Here is a 15,603-nt window from a genome sequence, read left to right as displayed (position 1 = left end):
ATGCCTTCATATATGCCACTATAGTTTTTTATTGTAAATAATATAAAGAGAAAAAAGACATAATAATGTGAGTGATAGATAGGTTTTTATTTTTCTAATACCTAACAATATTTACTGTATTCTGGTGGCCTTCTTTGACTTGATGCTACACAATTTCATTTGTTGCTCTCAGTAAATTAAAATGTTAAATGCTATGGTAAAAATAGTTGTGTCTGTAATACCCTACCAGTAATCATACAGACGTTTTATACATGGCACATGTCATCATCAGCCATACTGTATTCATTGTGTTAAACCAATTGAGTGCTTACTGTGTTTTGGAATAGTTCTAAAAGGAATTGGAGAAAATGATAGTGCAATTTGGGAAGCACATGCCATCTTAAATACATACATATATTTTTTATTGAAGGATGGTTGACATACAGTGTTACTAGTTTAAGGTGTAAAACATAGTGATTCAGCAATTCTGTATATTAAGCTGTGCTCATACCAGGATAAGTGTATTTACCATCTGTCACCTTACAACATTATTACAATATTGACTATATTCCCCATGCTGTACTTTTCATCCTCATGACTTATTTTATACCTGTAAGTTTGGGCCTCTTACTCTCCTTCACCCATCGTGCTCATCTCCCAACCCCCTTCCCTCTGGCAATTACCAGTTTATTCTCTGTATTTATGGTTCCGTTTCTGGTTTTTTGTTTGTTTTGTTTTTAGATTCCACATATAACTGAAATCATATGGTAATTTCCTTTATCTGACTTACTTCTCTAGGTCAATCTATGTTGTGGCAAATGGCAAGATCCCATTCTTTTTATGGCTGAGTAATACTCCATTGTATACATATATAGCACCTCTTCTTTACCCATCCGTCATCTATTGATGCACAGTTAGGTTGCTTTCATATCTGGGCTATTGTAAATAATGCTGTAATAAACATAGAGGTACATATATGTTTTTGAATTAGTGGGGTTTGGGGGAGGGTAAATAACCAATAGTGGAATTACTGGATTAAATGGGGGGGGTATTTTTATTTTTTAACCTTTTTTTTTTTTTTAAAGATTTTATTTATTTGACAGAGAGAGACACAGCGAGAGAGGGAACACAAGCAGGGGGAGTGGGAGAGGGAGAGAAACAAGCTTCCCGCCGAGCAGGGAGCCTGATGCGGGGCTCGATCCCAGGGCCCCAGGATCATGACCTGAGCTGAAGGCAGACACTCTATGACTGAGCCACCCAGGCACCCCTATTTTTTAACTTTTTGTGGAACCTCTGTACTATTTTCCATAGTGGCTGAACCAGTTTACATTCTAAGTGACAGTGCATGAGGGTTTTCTTTTCTCCACATCCTTGCCAACACTTAACTATTTCTTGTCTTCTGATATTAGCCATTCTGACAGGTATAAGATGATATTTCATGGTGGTTTTGATTTGCATTTCCCTGATGATTAGTGATGTTGACCATATTTTCATGTGTCAGCTATCTGTATGTCTTCTTAGGGAAGATGTCTATTCTTTCAAAGAATGTGCTCTTCCCATTTTTTAACCAGATTATTTGGGGTTTTTTGGTGTTGAGTTGTATAGTTCTTTATATGTTTTGGATATTAACACCTTATCAGATATATCATTTGGAAATACCGTTTTCTATTCAGTGGGTTGCCTTTTTGTTTTGTTGATGGCTTCCTTTGCTTTTCAAAAGCTTTTTATTTTGGTGTATTCCCAATAGTTCAGTTTTGCTTTGGTTTCTTTTGGCTGAGGAGACACATCTAGAAAAATGTTGCTAAGGCTAATATCCAAGAAATTACTCCCTATGTTTTCTTTAAGGAGTCTTATGGTTTCTGGTTTCACATTTAGGTCTTTTTTCCATTTGAGTTTATTTTTGTGAATGGTGTAAGAAAGTGGTCCAGTTTCAAAGTTTGCCAAAGCAGTCCTGAGAAAGAGCAAAGTTGGAGGTATCACAGTCCCAGATTTCAGAATATGCTACAAAGCTGTGGTAATCAGAACAGTATGGCACTGGCACAAAAATAGATTAACAGAACAGGATAATATGGTCAACATCACTAATCATCAGGGAAATGCAAATCAAAACCACCATGAAATATCATCTTATACCTGTCAGAATGGCTAATATCAGAAGACAAGAAATAGTTAAGTGTTGGCAAGGATGTGGAGAAAAGAAAACCCTCATGCACTGTCACTTAGAATGTAAACTGGTTCAGCCACTATGGAAAATAGTACAGAGGTTCCACAAAAAGTTAAAAAATAGGGGTGCCTGGGTGGCTCAGTCATAAAGTGTCTGCCTTCAGCTCAGGTCATGATCCTGGGGCCCTGGGATCGAGCCCCGCATCAGGCTCCCTGCTCGGCGGGAAGCTTGTTTCTCTCCCTCTCCCACTCCCCCTGCTTGTGTTCCCTCTCTCGCTGTGTCTCTCTCTGTCAAATAAATAAAATCTTAAAAAAAAAAAAAAGTTAAAAAATAAAAATACCCCCCCATTTAATCCAATAATTCCACTATTGGTTATTTACCCTCCCCCAAACCCCACTAATTCAAAAACATATATGTACCTCTATGTTTATTACAGCATTATTTACAATAGCCCAGAAATAAACCCACGTTATAGGGTCAATTAATCTGTGACAGAGGAGGCAGAAATATGCAATGGAGACTAATTGTATGTAAGAATATAGGATAGACAGTCTCTTCAATAAATGGTATTGGGAAAACCAGGTCGCTATTTTCATTCATATAAAGTGTGTGTGTGTGTGTGTGTGTGTGTGTGTGTGTGTGTGTATGAAACTTGGTGCAAGTTTTGTTTTTGTTTTTTTTAACCAAAGACTTAATCTGAGTATAAATATTTTTGTTAAATTAAGCATTTTTAAAAGTTACATAATTAAACTGTGTTTTTTATTTAGTAGTAGTAATACGATAAGAATGCAAATTAGCAAGTTGTGAATGCCTTAGAAAATACGATTTTTAGCCTAAGAGAAAGAGGATATAAATGTAAAATAAGTTAAAACCTTAAAATCTTGGGGCACCTGGGTGGCTCAGTCGTTAAGCATCTGCCTTCAGCTCAGGTCATGATCCCAGGGTCCTGGGATCGAGCCCCGCATCAGGCTCCCTGCTCAGCGGGAAGCCAGCTTCTCCCTCTCCCACTCCCCCTGCTTGTGTTCCCTCTCTTGCTGTGTCTCTCTCTATCAAATAAATAAATAAAAATCTTAAAAAAAAAAAAAGAATCTCAAAACCTTAAAATCTTTACTTTGAATTGGGAGTATCAGTATGAACTCACAATGAATTAAAAAAAAAATAGTTTCTAGCTCTGGATACTTTAAAAGGCCTAGAAGCTATTACAATCCAGTAAAATTCGTACCCCTGGCACCCAAAATGTGTTTTCTAAATACTAGGGCTCTTAGGAGAGATGGTGGGTATTGGAAATAAGTCTGGAAATAAGCAAGATAAGCCTGGAATATCATGTAATGCCTGGAAGCAAGGAAGCAATCAGAAACTACCGGAGTCACATCAGAATGACATAGTCAGTTTTGAAGGAGTTTCTATTGGCCAAAGATGGGATAATTTGAGCATCAAAAATGACTACAACAGAGTGAAATGCATCAAATACATAAGAACTGTCAGTTTTTAATGATTTTTTTAAATAAAAACCTAATTGGTCACTCCAGAGGATGCTAAAATAGTGACTCATTACTCTGAAAATTGATAAAGAAAATGCATCAAGCCTTTCTTTTTCCTGTCCTGTAACTATGATTCAGGCCATGATTCAGAGTAATTTAAATAATTGAAGGAGTAACATTGTTCTTTATAGGAAAATCATAGTTTATAAATGCAAGGAAAATTATTGAAATAGAAAAATCACCATTTCGCAAATAGTGGATCTAGACCCGTGGTTTTCAACTGGGAGTGGATTTTGCCCTTCCCCCCACATGGGACAAATGTCTGGAGACATTTTTGATTGTCACAAATTAGAGGAGGTGGACCGTCCACTACTGGCATCTAGTGGGTGAGGACCACAGACGCTGTAAAACATCCTACGGTGCAAAGAACAGCTCTGTACAATAAAGAGTTATCTGACCCAAATATTAATTGTGCCAAGATTGAGAAACCCTGAACTAAGATGTAAAAACAGGTAAAAAGGTTGATAGTGAAGTTTATGATGAATGTAGTAAACTGATAACACCTCACCTAAACCCAGTCCTCTAATCTTAAAGGAAAAACTGGCATTATGTGCCTCTTGCATATACGATAACAAGTACATGGTATGTTCCTATGATATATGCTATCCCAAGTATTTCAGCCTGCATCTGTTAAGCTTCTAGATCTAACTGCCAGTTCATAGGAAGTGTGAAAGATAGAGGACAGGTTAAATGATCCTATCAGGAAGCAAGCAGCCCAATCCAGAATGTAGGAGGAAATTTTACAAGGCAAATGACCCAGTTTCTTCAACAAATAAATGGCAGGAAGGAATAAAAAGAAAGGAAGATTTGATGGGAACCGTTAAGGATTTGAGGGACATTTGACCAAGTGCAGTGTGTGGGTCTTGGCTTAAAAAAATGAAATGTAAAATGGGGCACCTGGGTGGCTCAGTTGTTAAGCGTCTGCCTTCAGCTCAGGTCATGATCCCAGGGTCCTGGGATCGAGCCCTGCATCGGGCTCCCTGCTCCGCGGGAAGCCTGCTTCTCCCTCTCCCACTCCCTCTGCTTGTGTTCCCTCTTGCTGTGTCTCTCTCTCTCAAATAAATAAATAAAATCTTTAAAAAAAAAATGAAATGAAAAAAGATATTCTGAAAAAATCAGGAAAATTAAATAGGTGATATTAAGGGCTTATTGTCATTTCCATTGGTGTCCTAGTACTGTGGAGTTTTGCAAAGCCCTTAGATATAAATACATTAAGTATTTAATATGAAATGTGTATGGATTATGTGATCTGTGTGAAGTTTTTTGGGTTTTTTTCTCAAAAAACTATTGGATTAAGTCAAAAAAGGACACTGGGTCTGAAGAGCACATGACTTGATTTCAGGGTCATGAGTTCAAGCCCCACGTTGGGTGTGGACACAAATAAATAAACTTAAAAAAAAAAAAAAGGAAAGTGGGTGATGAAGATAGGGAGATTGTTTTAGTCTCTATCCATAATTAAAACATAAAGTCCTACTTTTTATGCTTTATTTATATTCTATTTTATTTGGGAGTTCTTTGATAATGTGTATACAGTGGAGCGTTTTTTAGATACAGTTTGTCTGCTTTTTTTTTTTTTTTTTTTTTGATGTTGTATCCTTTTGCTTTACGAAATGTCTTCCAGGATCCATTTGTGGCATTCTAAAGGCCATTTATGTTTTTCATTGATTTTAATCTCTATGCCATTTAATGTGTTTACAGTTTTTAAATCTATTAGAAGTAATGACATGCCCTGAGAAAATTTGTTTACGTTTATTAAATCTTAGCAAAAGAAGAAATAATATATATTTAGCATCATATGTTTAATCTCTTCTCTCTTATCTTTACATTTAGTTCCATTGTTTCCACCCTGCTAGCTCTTATGGATGGATTGGACAGCAGAGGAGAAATTGTGGTCATTGGTGCAACCAACAGACTGGATTCTATCGATCCTGCTTTGCGAAGGCCTGGTCGCTTTGACAGAGAATTCCTTTTCAGCCTACCTGACAAAGATGTAGGAATTTAACATTATTCAGATTTTGACAGAATATGTTGCCCATATCATGGACAAATCTTGGCACAGTGAAAATTTGAAGATTGAGTTTTGTATGCTCTGAAGCAAAAGTCATATGTGATTAACATCCAAATATATATGTGTGTATTTTTAGGGAAGCATTATTTTATTTAAAGAAAAGAAGTTGGATTTTTTTTATTCTTTTTTTTTTAAATAAAATAATGCTTTCCCTAAAAATACTCTTAAAATTTTCTCAATTTGAGGGGCGCCTGGGTGGCTCAGAGTCAGTTAAGCATCCGACTCTTGATTTTGGCTAAGGTCATGGTCTCAGGGTCGTGAGATCAAGCTCTGCAATGGACTCCAGGCTCAGTTCAGAGTCAGCTTGAGATTCTCTCATCCCCTTTCCCTCTGCCCCTTCCCCCACTCATGTGCTCTTGCTCTCTTTCTAAAATCAGTCAATCTTTAAAAAAAAAAAAAAAAAATTCTCAATTTGAACATAGCCTTTGGTTGTTACCCTACAACTTTATTTTGCTTCAGAACATGTGGCCTAATGAATAGTCAGTCCTTAGTCAATTTATTAACATTGGCTTTTTCATGGATACTACCATATAATCCTACCCAGTTATTTTAAAGCTGCTTAATCTTTTGAGAACCAAGCAGGGAAATATGAGTAGGGCTGTCAGTACTCTTAAAAACAATTCTTGGGGAGCCTGCGTGGCTCTGCTGGTTAAGCATCCAACTGGATTTCAGCTCAGATAATGATCTCAGGGTTATGAGATCAGGCTCTGTGCTCAGCAGGGAGTCCGCTTCTCTCCCTCTGCCCCTCTCCCTACTGGTGCTCTCTCTCTCTGGAATAAATAAATAAATCTTTAAAAAAACACAATTTTTAATACGTACCAGAATGAACACTAGTCTCATTGTTATTTAATTTCATACACATTTATGGTGACTAGAACTTGAGCACTATAAATGCGTATCTTCTTTAACATAAACTTAAATGCTTACAAATACATCTTTTTCTTTTCTTTTTTAGTGTTTCATATTTTTTTATTATACTAGATTGATTTATAGACTGATATGTAATAAACTGATTTCTTTATGATTTTAGATAAAATTATTTTAAATTGAAATTATTCACATCTGAGTAACACTTTATTATTAAAAATGTTAAATTGTTCTTACTTGTAGGCTCGAAAAGAAATTCTTAAGATTCACACAAGGGATTGGAATCCTAAACCACTGGACATATTTCTAGAAGAACTAGCAGAAAACTGTGTTGGTAAACATTGCTTTAGGCATTAAAAGATAAAATACATGCATTTCAGAGACGAAACAAGTTGTAGTCTTGCAACATTATGTTTAAAACAATACAGGTTATATGTTTCTAATCTCTTATTTGTGGCATGTTTTCTTCTTACAAAATCCTGGATATTGAATAGAGATATTTGATGAATTGGCTGTTGCAGAATTTGAAAGCAAAGTTAGACAATAATAATAGCCATCTTTTGGGTGCCTGGGTGGCTCAGGTGGTTAAGCGACTGCCTTCGGCTCAGGTCATGATCCTGGAATCCCAGGATCGAGTCCTGCATCGGGCTCCCTGCTCAGCAGGGAGTCTGCTTCTCCCTCTGACCCTCTTCCCTCTCGTACTCTCTATCTCTCATTCTCTCTCTCAAATAAATAAATAAAATATTTTTTAAAAAATAGCCATCTTTTGCTGTTCACATTTTTCTAGTCATTCTGTTAAGCATTCTACATATATTATTTCAAGAAATTCTCACATCAGTCCTGTGAAGTAGGTAGTATTATCCCTATTTTACAGATGTAGAAATGGCTGAGAGAGCATAAATGCTTCTCCAAAGATCATACATGTTGTAAATGATAAAATGGAATTTGACCCTGGTCTGTCTGATTTTAAAACTCTTGTTCTTGAATGCTATGCTATACTTAGTGTTTGTACATTTCACTTGCAAAAGTTGATAGATTTTTCAGTGGTTATTACTACCATTATAAGTTCACTGGGTGAATGAGAGATTTTTAGCCTTATTTTAAATATTTTCCTACTATATTGCTAGGTTAAGTTTTAATTTTCTTTCAACCATGGTCATGCTATTAGGTATGCTTTACATTTTAAAATTTTTTGGTTACCTTGCATAGGATACTGTGGTGCAGATATTAAGTCAATATGCTCTGAGGCTGCTTTATGTGCTCTGCGTCGACGCTACCCACAAATCTATACTACTAGTGAGAAACTACAGTTGGATCTCTCTTCAATTAACATCTCAGCTAAGGATTTTGAGGTAGCTATGCAAAAGATGATACCAGCTGCCCAAAGAGCTGTGACATCACCTGGGCAGGCATTGTCCACTGTTGTGAAACCGCTCCTGCAAAGCACCGTTCACAAGATCTTAGAAGCCCTGCAGAGAGTATTTCCACATGCAGAAATCAGAACAAATAAAGCATTGGATTCAGGTATGCAACTTGATTGGCCATTTAAAGTTAGTTTTCATAATCATAAAGCTAAATGTTTTATACATCCCAGAAATGTTTCTTTAGAAAAGAGCCTCTTCAGGGCGCCTGGGTGACGCGGTCAGTTGAGCATCTGACTCTTGGTTGCAGCTTAGGTTGTGATCTTGTGGTGGGTCTTGGGATCAAGTCCTGTGTCAGGCTCTGCACACTCAGCACGGAGTCTGCTTGAGTTTCTCTCTCCCTCTCTCTCTGCCTACCCCCTGCTCCCACGTGCGCTCTTTTTTTCTCTCTCTCAAAATAAGCAAATAAAACTTTTAAATAATAATAATAAAAAGAGCCTCTTGAAAGGAATCTAGTAATGCTTTGCCTGGGTATTTGAAGGAAATTTACTTCACAGATTCACAGATTGCCTTCAGTTAAATCTGTTTTAAGTTTGAAATGGCCTTTTTATATTTACTTGTTACTTATATCTACATAGATATTTTTGATTTTTAAAAAATCTCTTGTACATTTCATTTACATTGATTTGCTAACCAGAGCATTAGGTAAACATTTGCTTTGCAATCCAGAAAAGTTACTAATGTGCAATTTTTTTGTTTTATAGATATTTCATGTCCTCTGCTAGAAAGTGACTTGGCATACAGTGATGATGATATTCCATCTGTATATGAGAATGGGCTTTCTCAAAAATCCTTTAAGGCAAAAGAAAATTTTAATTTTCTTCACTTGAATAGGTATATATTTCTCCTGCAAATGAATATATATAATTTTTTGGTGTGTGAATTCCCTAAAACTAAAAGACGGTGGTTGAAAAAGATAAAAGATGCTAACTGATCTTTTTTTTTTAAGTTAAAACATCAAATATTTTTATCATTACAGTTGTCACTGTAGTAGAAATTTCCCTATATAAAGTATTCCTAAAATCTGTGGTGGTTGATACTTTCCAAAAACCACGTGAACCATGCTGTTATGGATTGCCACCCACATAGTCAAAATTTTTACCTTAAGAGAGTTAAAAATGGGTAAATTTGGGAGGAAAATTTAAATTTTTGCTTTTTCTAAGATAAAGCTAATTTCTTTCAGAAATGCATGTTATCAACCTATGTCTTTTCGACCAAGAATATTGATAGTGGGAGAACCAGGCTTTGGGCAAGGTTCTCATTTGGCACCAGCTGTCATCCATGCTTTGGAAAAATTTGCAGTATATACATTAGACATTCCTGTTCTTTTTGGAGTCAGTGCTACATCTCCTGAAGAAACGTGTGCCCAGGTAATTCATTGTTGTCCAAATAAGCTGTAAGAGAATGCAGTCTTCCAGAGGCACAATCTGGAATTGCCTTATCCTTCTTGAACTGTTTTCTTGTCATTCTGATTTCTAACTCCAGGTTTATGAAATAGAACTATATGTAATTGCCTAGTCATTAAAGAGTATGGATTTAAGTCACATTTCCACCATTTAATATCTGTGTGACCTTAGGGAAGTTGTTAGATCTCTACCTTGTTTTCCCCATGTACAAAATGGAAGTAATGATAGTACTTACCTTGTGTGGCTGGTGTGAGAATTAAGTGAATAAAGTACTTAAAACACTAACTGCTATGTGGTTTATGCTCAGATTTTCTGCTGCTTCTGTTTTTGCTATTTTCATGTTAAAATCTTTTAAATGTAAAAGTTTTATATTTCTATATTTAACACAAATCTTCTAGATTGATTAAGCTGTTTTCTTTCTAATTGCTTGAAGCAACCATGTTTTCCTACAAATGAGACTTTCATAAAACATTTAAAAATAAGATTATGAGACTGGGCGAAGCATTTTAAAAACTTGAGGGTTTTATATGATAATTGTAGGAAGTTAAATGTTGTTCCAGACTAATAAAGTGAGCATTACTAATGTACTGACTTTAACTAAATATAATTTTTTTTCCCTCTCTACTAGGTGATTCGTGAAGCTAAGAGAACAGCACCAAGTATAGTATATGTTCCTCATATCCACCTGTGGTGGGAAATAGTTGGACCAACACTCAAAGCCACATTTACTACATTGTTACAGAATATTCCTTCATTTGCTCCAGTTTTATTACTTGCAACTTCTGACAAACCCCATTCTGCTCTCCCAGAAGAGGTAATTTGAGGGGAAGAAATCACTCTACTTAGAAAGAGACTTACTTATTAAGAATTTATTGTAAAAATTTCAAGTGCTACAGAGGTGAATAATAGGATATGGAAAAGTTTTCTTATCAGAAATGTCATGTTAACTATTTGGTATATAGACCTGTTGGGCAGGATGGTATGTATAAATATGTATGTGTATAGTAGGGCTACATTATATATTTTTTTCCTCTTAAAAAATAGGAGTTATATGTTTCATACTATTCTGCAGTTTGCTGTGTGTGTGTGTGTGTGTGTGTGTGTGTATAATGTATATATATATACACATACTATTGCATACTATTCTGCAGTTTGCTTTATGTTTGTATATAAAATGTATTTATGTATATATATAATGTATTTTTCAGGACACAGTCTCATTCCTTTTAAAAAGTAGGATGGCTTTTTCCATTGTCTTGATGTACCAAAAATTTATCCAGATTCTTGTTCATAGATCTTTTGGTGGTGGTTTAGTTTTTATCTGTTGAACTGTTAGAGTGAGCATCCTTGAGTTTTATTTAACATGAGCATTACTTTGTGTATTTTTCTAGCATCCATTCCTAAAAGTATATTAACCTTAGCTTAATCAAAGAATATGCACATTTAAAATTTTTGGTGGCACTAAATCACTGTCTTTCAAGTTTGTGCCTATTTAGGCAACTACCAGTGACAGAAGTTCATGCTTTTTCTGCCTGGAATACTCTTCTAGATACTTGCCTGGCATGATTCTTTATTTTTCTCAGGTCTCTGCCCAGGTATCACCTCTCAGAGGCCTTCCCTGATCAGTTTCTCAATTACAGCAATCAGCTCCTCTGCCCATCACTCTCTTTTCCCTTACTCTACTTTGTTCTTATCACCACCACCTGCCATTATTTATTTGTTTTGCCTTTCTCTCTCCTAGCAGAATATAAAGTACATGAAGTAAGACTTTTTTTCCTACCTTTCAACTGTCAGAGTACATAATAAGCATATTATCGGCTTCTATGTGTGAATAAGTTTTTCCATACCTTTGACAAAATTGGTTTGCATTTTTTTAAGAATGTGAGTAGGAAGATAAATTCATATATTTTAATTAATATTTATTGGGTACTTATTCTTTAACAGGCATAGTTCTAGATACTGGGGATATAGCATTGAAAAATATAGACAAAAATTTCTGTCTTCCTAGGGCATACATTTTAATTGGGGGGCGGAGAGAAAAATAAATAAAATATATAATAACCTATTGCTATGGATAAAAATTTAGCTAAGCAATACCAAAAGAGTGTGATAGGGTTATAATGTTAAATAGTCTTAGGTAAGGCCTCACTAAGAAGATGACTTTTGGGGTGCCTATTGTGGCTCAGTCATCAAGTGTCTGCCTTCGGCTCAGGTCATGATCCCGGGGTCCTGGGATTGAGCCCCGCATCGGGCTCCCTGCTCCGTGGGAAGCCTGCTTCTCCCTCTCCCACTCCCCCTGCTTGTGTTCCCTCTCTCGCTGTGTCTCTCTCTGTCAAATAAATAAATAAAATCTTAAAAAAAAGAAGATGACTTTTAAGGAAAGACCTGAAAAAAGTAAGACAGTGAGTAGCCCAGTTGGGCATCTGAGGGGCAAGGTTTCCTGGCAGAAGAAAAGCAAGTGCAAAGACCGTGAAGCAAAAGTGTGTTTGGTGTGTTGGAAGAAACAGCAAGACCAGGGTGGCCAGAGCACAGTGAGTGAAGAGCAGAATAAAGGAAATGAGATCAGGTTGTCCCTGATGGCTCTGTTTTAATAGTTGATTGTGAATTACTCAACTGAAAGTTGAATAAGCTGGGAAATAAACATGTGTATGTTACAGACTCAAAGGCTTCTAGTTTAGTTAATCTAGTTCTGGACTCTTCCTTTATATTGACTTCTTTATGTGGATATTTCAGCTTTGTTGAGACACTTTCTTCCCTGTTCATTGTTAGCTCTGATTCCTAAAAAATCAACTTATTTTTAAGGGCTTCCTTATCTTAATCTCTGTTTTCCAGGTACTATATAGAACTTGTCAAATCTATTTTCATCACGACAACTCTTTATATATTTGAATCCTCTGTTCTGTTGATTTGTATCTCCCCACTTTGACCCAGGCTTTTTCACACTAAACATTTCTTCTATGATACGGTATATTCCTTAGTGTTATTAATACAACAGAAGTTTATTTCTTGCTCACTTAACTATACTACGCAGGTGACTACATTCAGGCCTATCCTCCCCCATGAAGTCGTTCCAGACATTTGGGCTCAGAGAGCTTTCTCGTTTTCATCATGTAGCTTTCAGCTTGCTTTCATTCCACCTCACTGAAAGGAGTGGCCCATTCATGTGCCTGATCTGAAAGATGTATATCGTTTCCTGTCCCGTTCTCTTTGGCTCTACCTAACAGCAAGGGAGACTAGGAGGTGTAACAGAGCAGTGTGCCCAAGAAGAGGATGTGGGCTTGATAATAAATAGCAAGCTCTGCCACACGACACATATTTTTAGTTTCTTCAAAATTCTAGTCACTCTCCTGAATATCGTTATATTCCTTTTGAAAAGTTGTACCCGGGATAAATTACTCTAGCAGTGTTCTGGTTAACAGAGTAAAGAAGAATTACTATTTAGTAGCCACATTATACCATTGGGCTTATTGTACTCCTAGTCAGTTAAAACTTTGTTAATCATTCTGAAGTTTGAAACAAAGATAATAAGTTCATACTCTTGATAACAAGACAAACCAGCTGAGTTGTGTTTTGTTTTGTTTTCTTTTTTTTGGGTGTTTTTTTGTTTTGTTTTTTTTGAGAGCACGTGTGAGTTGGGACTAGGGGCAAAAGGGAAGGGGAAGAGAGAATCTCAAGCAGGCTCCACACCCAGCGTGGAGCCTGACACAGGGCTCCATCTCACAACCCTGAAATCATGACTTGAGCTGAAATCAAGCATTGGATGCTTAACTGACTGAGCCACCCAGGTGCCCCTAGCTGAGCATTCTTTATATGGAATTAGGGAGGTTGAAAAACCAGTCAGCTTAATGTAAGATAACTTGATCAAGAATGTGGGAATTCTGCACTCAAAGATCTTTTTTTAAAGAATAGCTTCTCTGTTTTCTTAGGGTAATATTTCCTAAGGATATAATTGTAAATTGGGTAAAGTCCCAGTACCATACTGCATGGTAGGGAGGAGTGGGCACAGGACCAGGAATTGTTTATTTTAAAAAATGAATAATCTAATTTATGTGGATACAAATAAACAAGTCCACTTTGAGCCTTTTAGTGGTTCAGTGACACTGTCTAGGTAGCATTGTTCTATATAATAAATGAAAACACTGTGTACCATTTGAGGTACATTAAAAATTGCATTAAAAATTGTCCATATCAGAACTGCAATCAGAGTACCTATATGCATGAGCACTTAACAAGTCAGCAGTATGGGAAAAATGGAAAGAATGTCATGAATAGATTAGAAACTTTCATGAATCCATGGAAGAAAAGCAATGGGGATCAGATTGATGAGGGTAACCACAGTTCAAAGCATGTGCATGAGAGGACTACTTTGAAAGATGGGAATAGTTTCTAGCTCTGAGTCAGTGCTAGGAAGGAATTGAAAGAGCCCTTGGACAACTTTGAGTTAACTGGCTTTCTTCACTTCTGGCCATGCCAAGCAGCAGTCAGAAGAGTTGTTCGTCCTTAGCTAAGAGCAGTGAGGGTGGGCCCAAAGATTAATGTGTCAGAGCAGTGACTATCTATGGCTGCCAATATCAGGAAGAATGGGGAGACCCTGTTGCCCAGAAAGCAAATTACAGGTACATTCTATTTCCAGGATAGACTAGCTTCTTCATAATCACTGGAAGTAGAAGCTAGAATAAACAGAACAAGCATCTATGGGCAGTTAAGAATTCAAAGACAAAGATGAGCTTATAAGTAAGTATTTGAGAAAGACCGCTCAATGAATAATCATATCCATGCATTACCAACAGACTATTGTAGAAAAGAACCAATTGGAGATATTCTAAATGAAATAACTGCTCCCCTCCAAATAAAAAAAAAACTCCATGAGGCTTTTGAAAAGGAGTAGACACAGATGAAGAGCAATTAGTGAGATGGAATATCATGAGACAAGGAATTCTTATGGTATATGATACAAAAGGACAGAGATTTGAAAAGGGAGGAAAAAAAGCTAAAATAGAGGTGATCAGTTCAGGACTAACACCTATTTAATGGGCTTATGGGAAGAGAAAATAAATGTAGAAGAGAAAATAGTCACATACTAAAACCTTTTGTAGAGTTAAAGAATACCTTAAGTTCAGATATAGGAGTTTCTGTGTTCTAACTGATGGATATAAAAAGGCCCAGCGGAGAGGAAAGTATGGCAGAGGAGTAGGGAACCCTATTCCAGCTGGTCCCCGGAATTGAGCTGGATATCTACCAGACCACTCTGAACACCCACGAAATCAGCCTGAGATGTAAGAAGATGTATCTGGGATCTCTACAAACAGAATGTCGCAGGCGGTTGGTATGAAGCAGGGAGCTGTGATTCCGCGGGCATATATCAGAAGATAAAAGAAAGGGGGAGGGAGCCGTTGGGATTCTGCACCACTGGTGAGCGAAAGCCTCCCATGCTGGGAACAGGGCACAGACTCGCAGATCGCAGAGAGGTGCAGATCGCAGAGAGGTAGTGGCGGGGAAAGGACTTCAGGGCAACCCCCCCAGACTGAAACCTGGTGCGGCAGGGGCCACGCATGCAAACTGGGGGCGGCTGGCGGTTTTAGAAGCACAAAGGGCAGAGAAGTGCCCCAACCTGGAGGGGAGGACTTGGAGCGCTGCTGAGGGGCACGCAACCCAGGACACTGCACAGAAACGGAGATAGTGTGGCCTGCAGAGCTCACTGAAGAACGGACTGCCATCTCTCTCCTCTGAGGCAGAGGGTTGGAAATGATCTCTTCTGCTCTGACTCTCAGAAGAGACACAGAAAGCTGCCAGAGAACAAAAGCCCCCTCAAACCGGTTTTCACTGAGCCCATCCCCCCCCCCCCCAGGGGACAGGGCAACTCTTGCCCAAACAGGGTTGCCTGAGTAACAGCATGCAGGCCCCTCCCCCAGAAGACAGGCTGGGAGAACAAGAGGTCAACAACCCTAAAGTCCCTATAAAACAGATGCATCTTGCTTGGGTTGTGGTCAATAATTTGGACTCTGTACATTCCCTCAACCACCCCTCAACAGAATGACTAGGAGGAGGAACCCCCAAAATAGGAAACACTCAGAGACTGTGACTTCTGCCACAGATTTACAAATGGATACAGATAGAACCAAGATGTCAAAGATGGAATTCAGGGTAGCAGTTGTGA

At 37.5% G+C, this 15,603-nt stretch overlaps 1 protein-coding gene across 2 annotated transcripts in view; it reads left to right on the top strand.

The window, feature by feature from the left end:
• ATAD2 (ATPase family AAA domain containing 2) overlaps window positions 1-15,603 on the top strand; it is a 71,276-nt gene that overhangs the window by 36,260 nt on the left and 19,413 nt on the right. For both annotated transcript variants that reach the window (XM_073893170.1, XM_025871071.2), the window contains exons 14-19: window positions 5,515-5,674; window positions 6,863-6,953; window positions 7,829-8,143; window positions 8,745-8,874; window positions 9,224-9,410; window positions 10,075-10,260. In XM_073893170.1, coding sequence (XP_073749271.1) covers window positions 5,515-5,674; window positions 6,863-6,953; window positions 7,829-8,143; window positions 8,745-8,874; window positions 9,224-9,410; window positions 10,075-10,260 — 1,069 coding nt within the window. The remainder of the gene's footprint in view (window positions 1-5,514; window positions 5,675-6,862; window positions 6,954-7,828; window positions 8,144-8,744; window positions 8,875-9,223; window positions 9,411-10,074; window positions 10,261-15,603) is intronic.

The sequence above is a fragment of the Callorhinus ursinus genome, unplaced genomic scaffold, assembly GCF_003265705.2.
Source record: "Callorhinus ursinus isolate GAN/ISIS: 27379988/994484 unplaced genomic scaffold, GSC_fseal_2.0 scaffold5, whole genome shotgun sequence".
NCBI classification, from domain to species: Eukaryota; Metazoa; Chordata; class Mammalia; order Carnivora; family Otariidae; genus Callorhinus; species Callorhinus ursinus.
The sequence above is the reverse complement of the archived record's forward strand: the minus strand, read 5'-3'. Positions and strand labels throughout refer to the sequence as shown.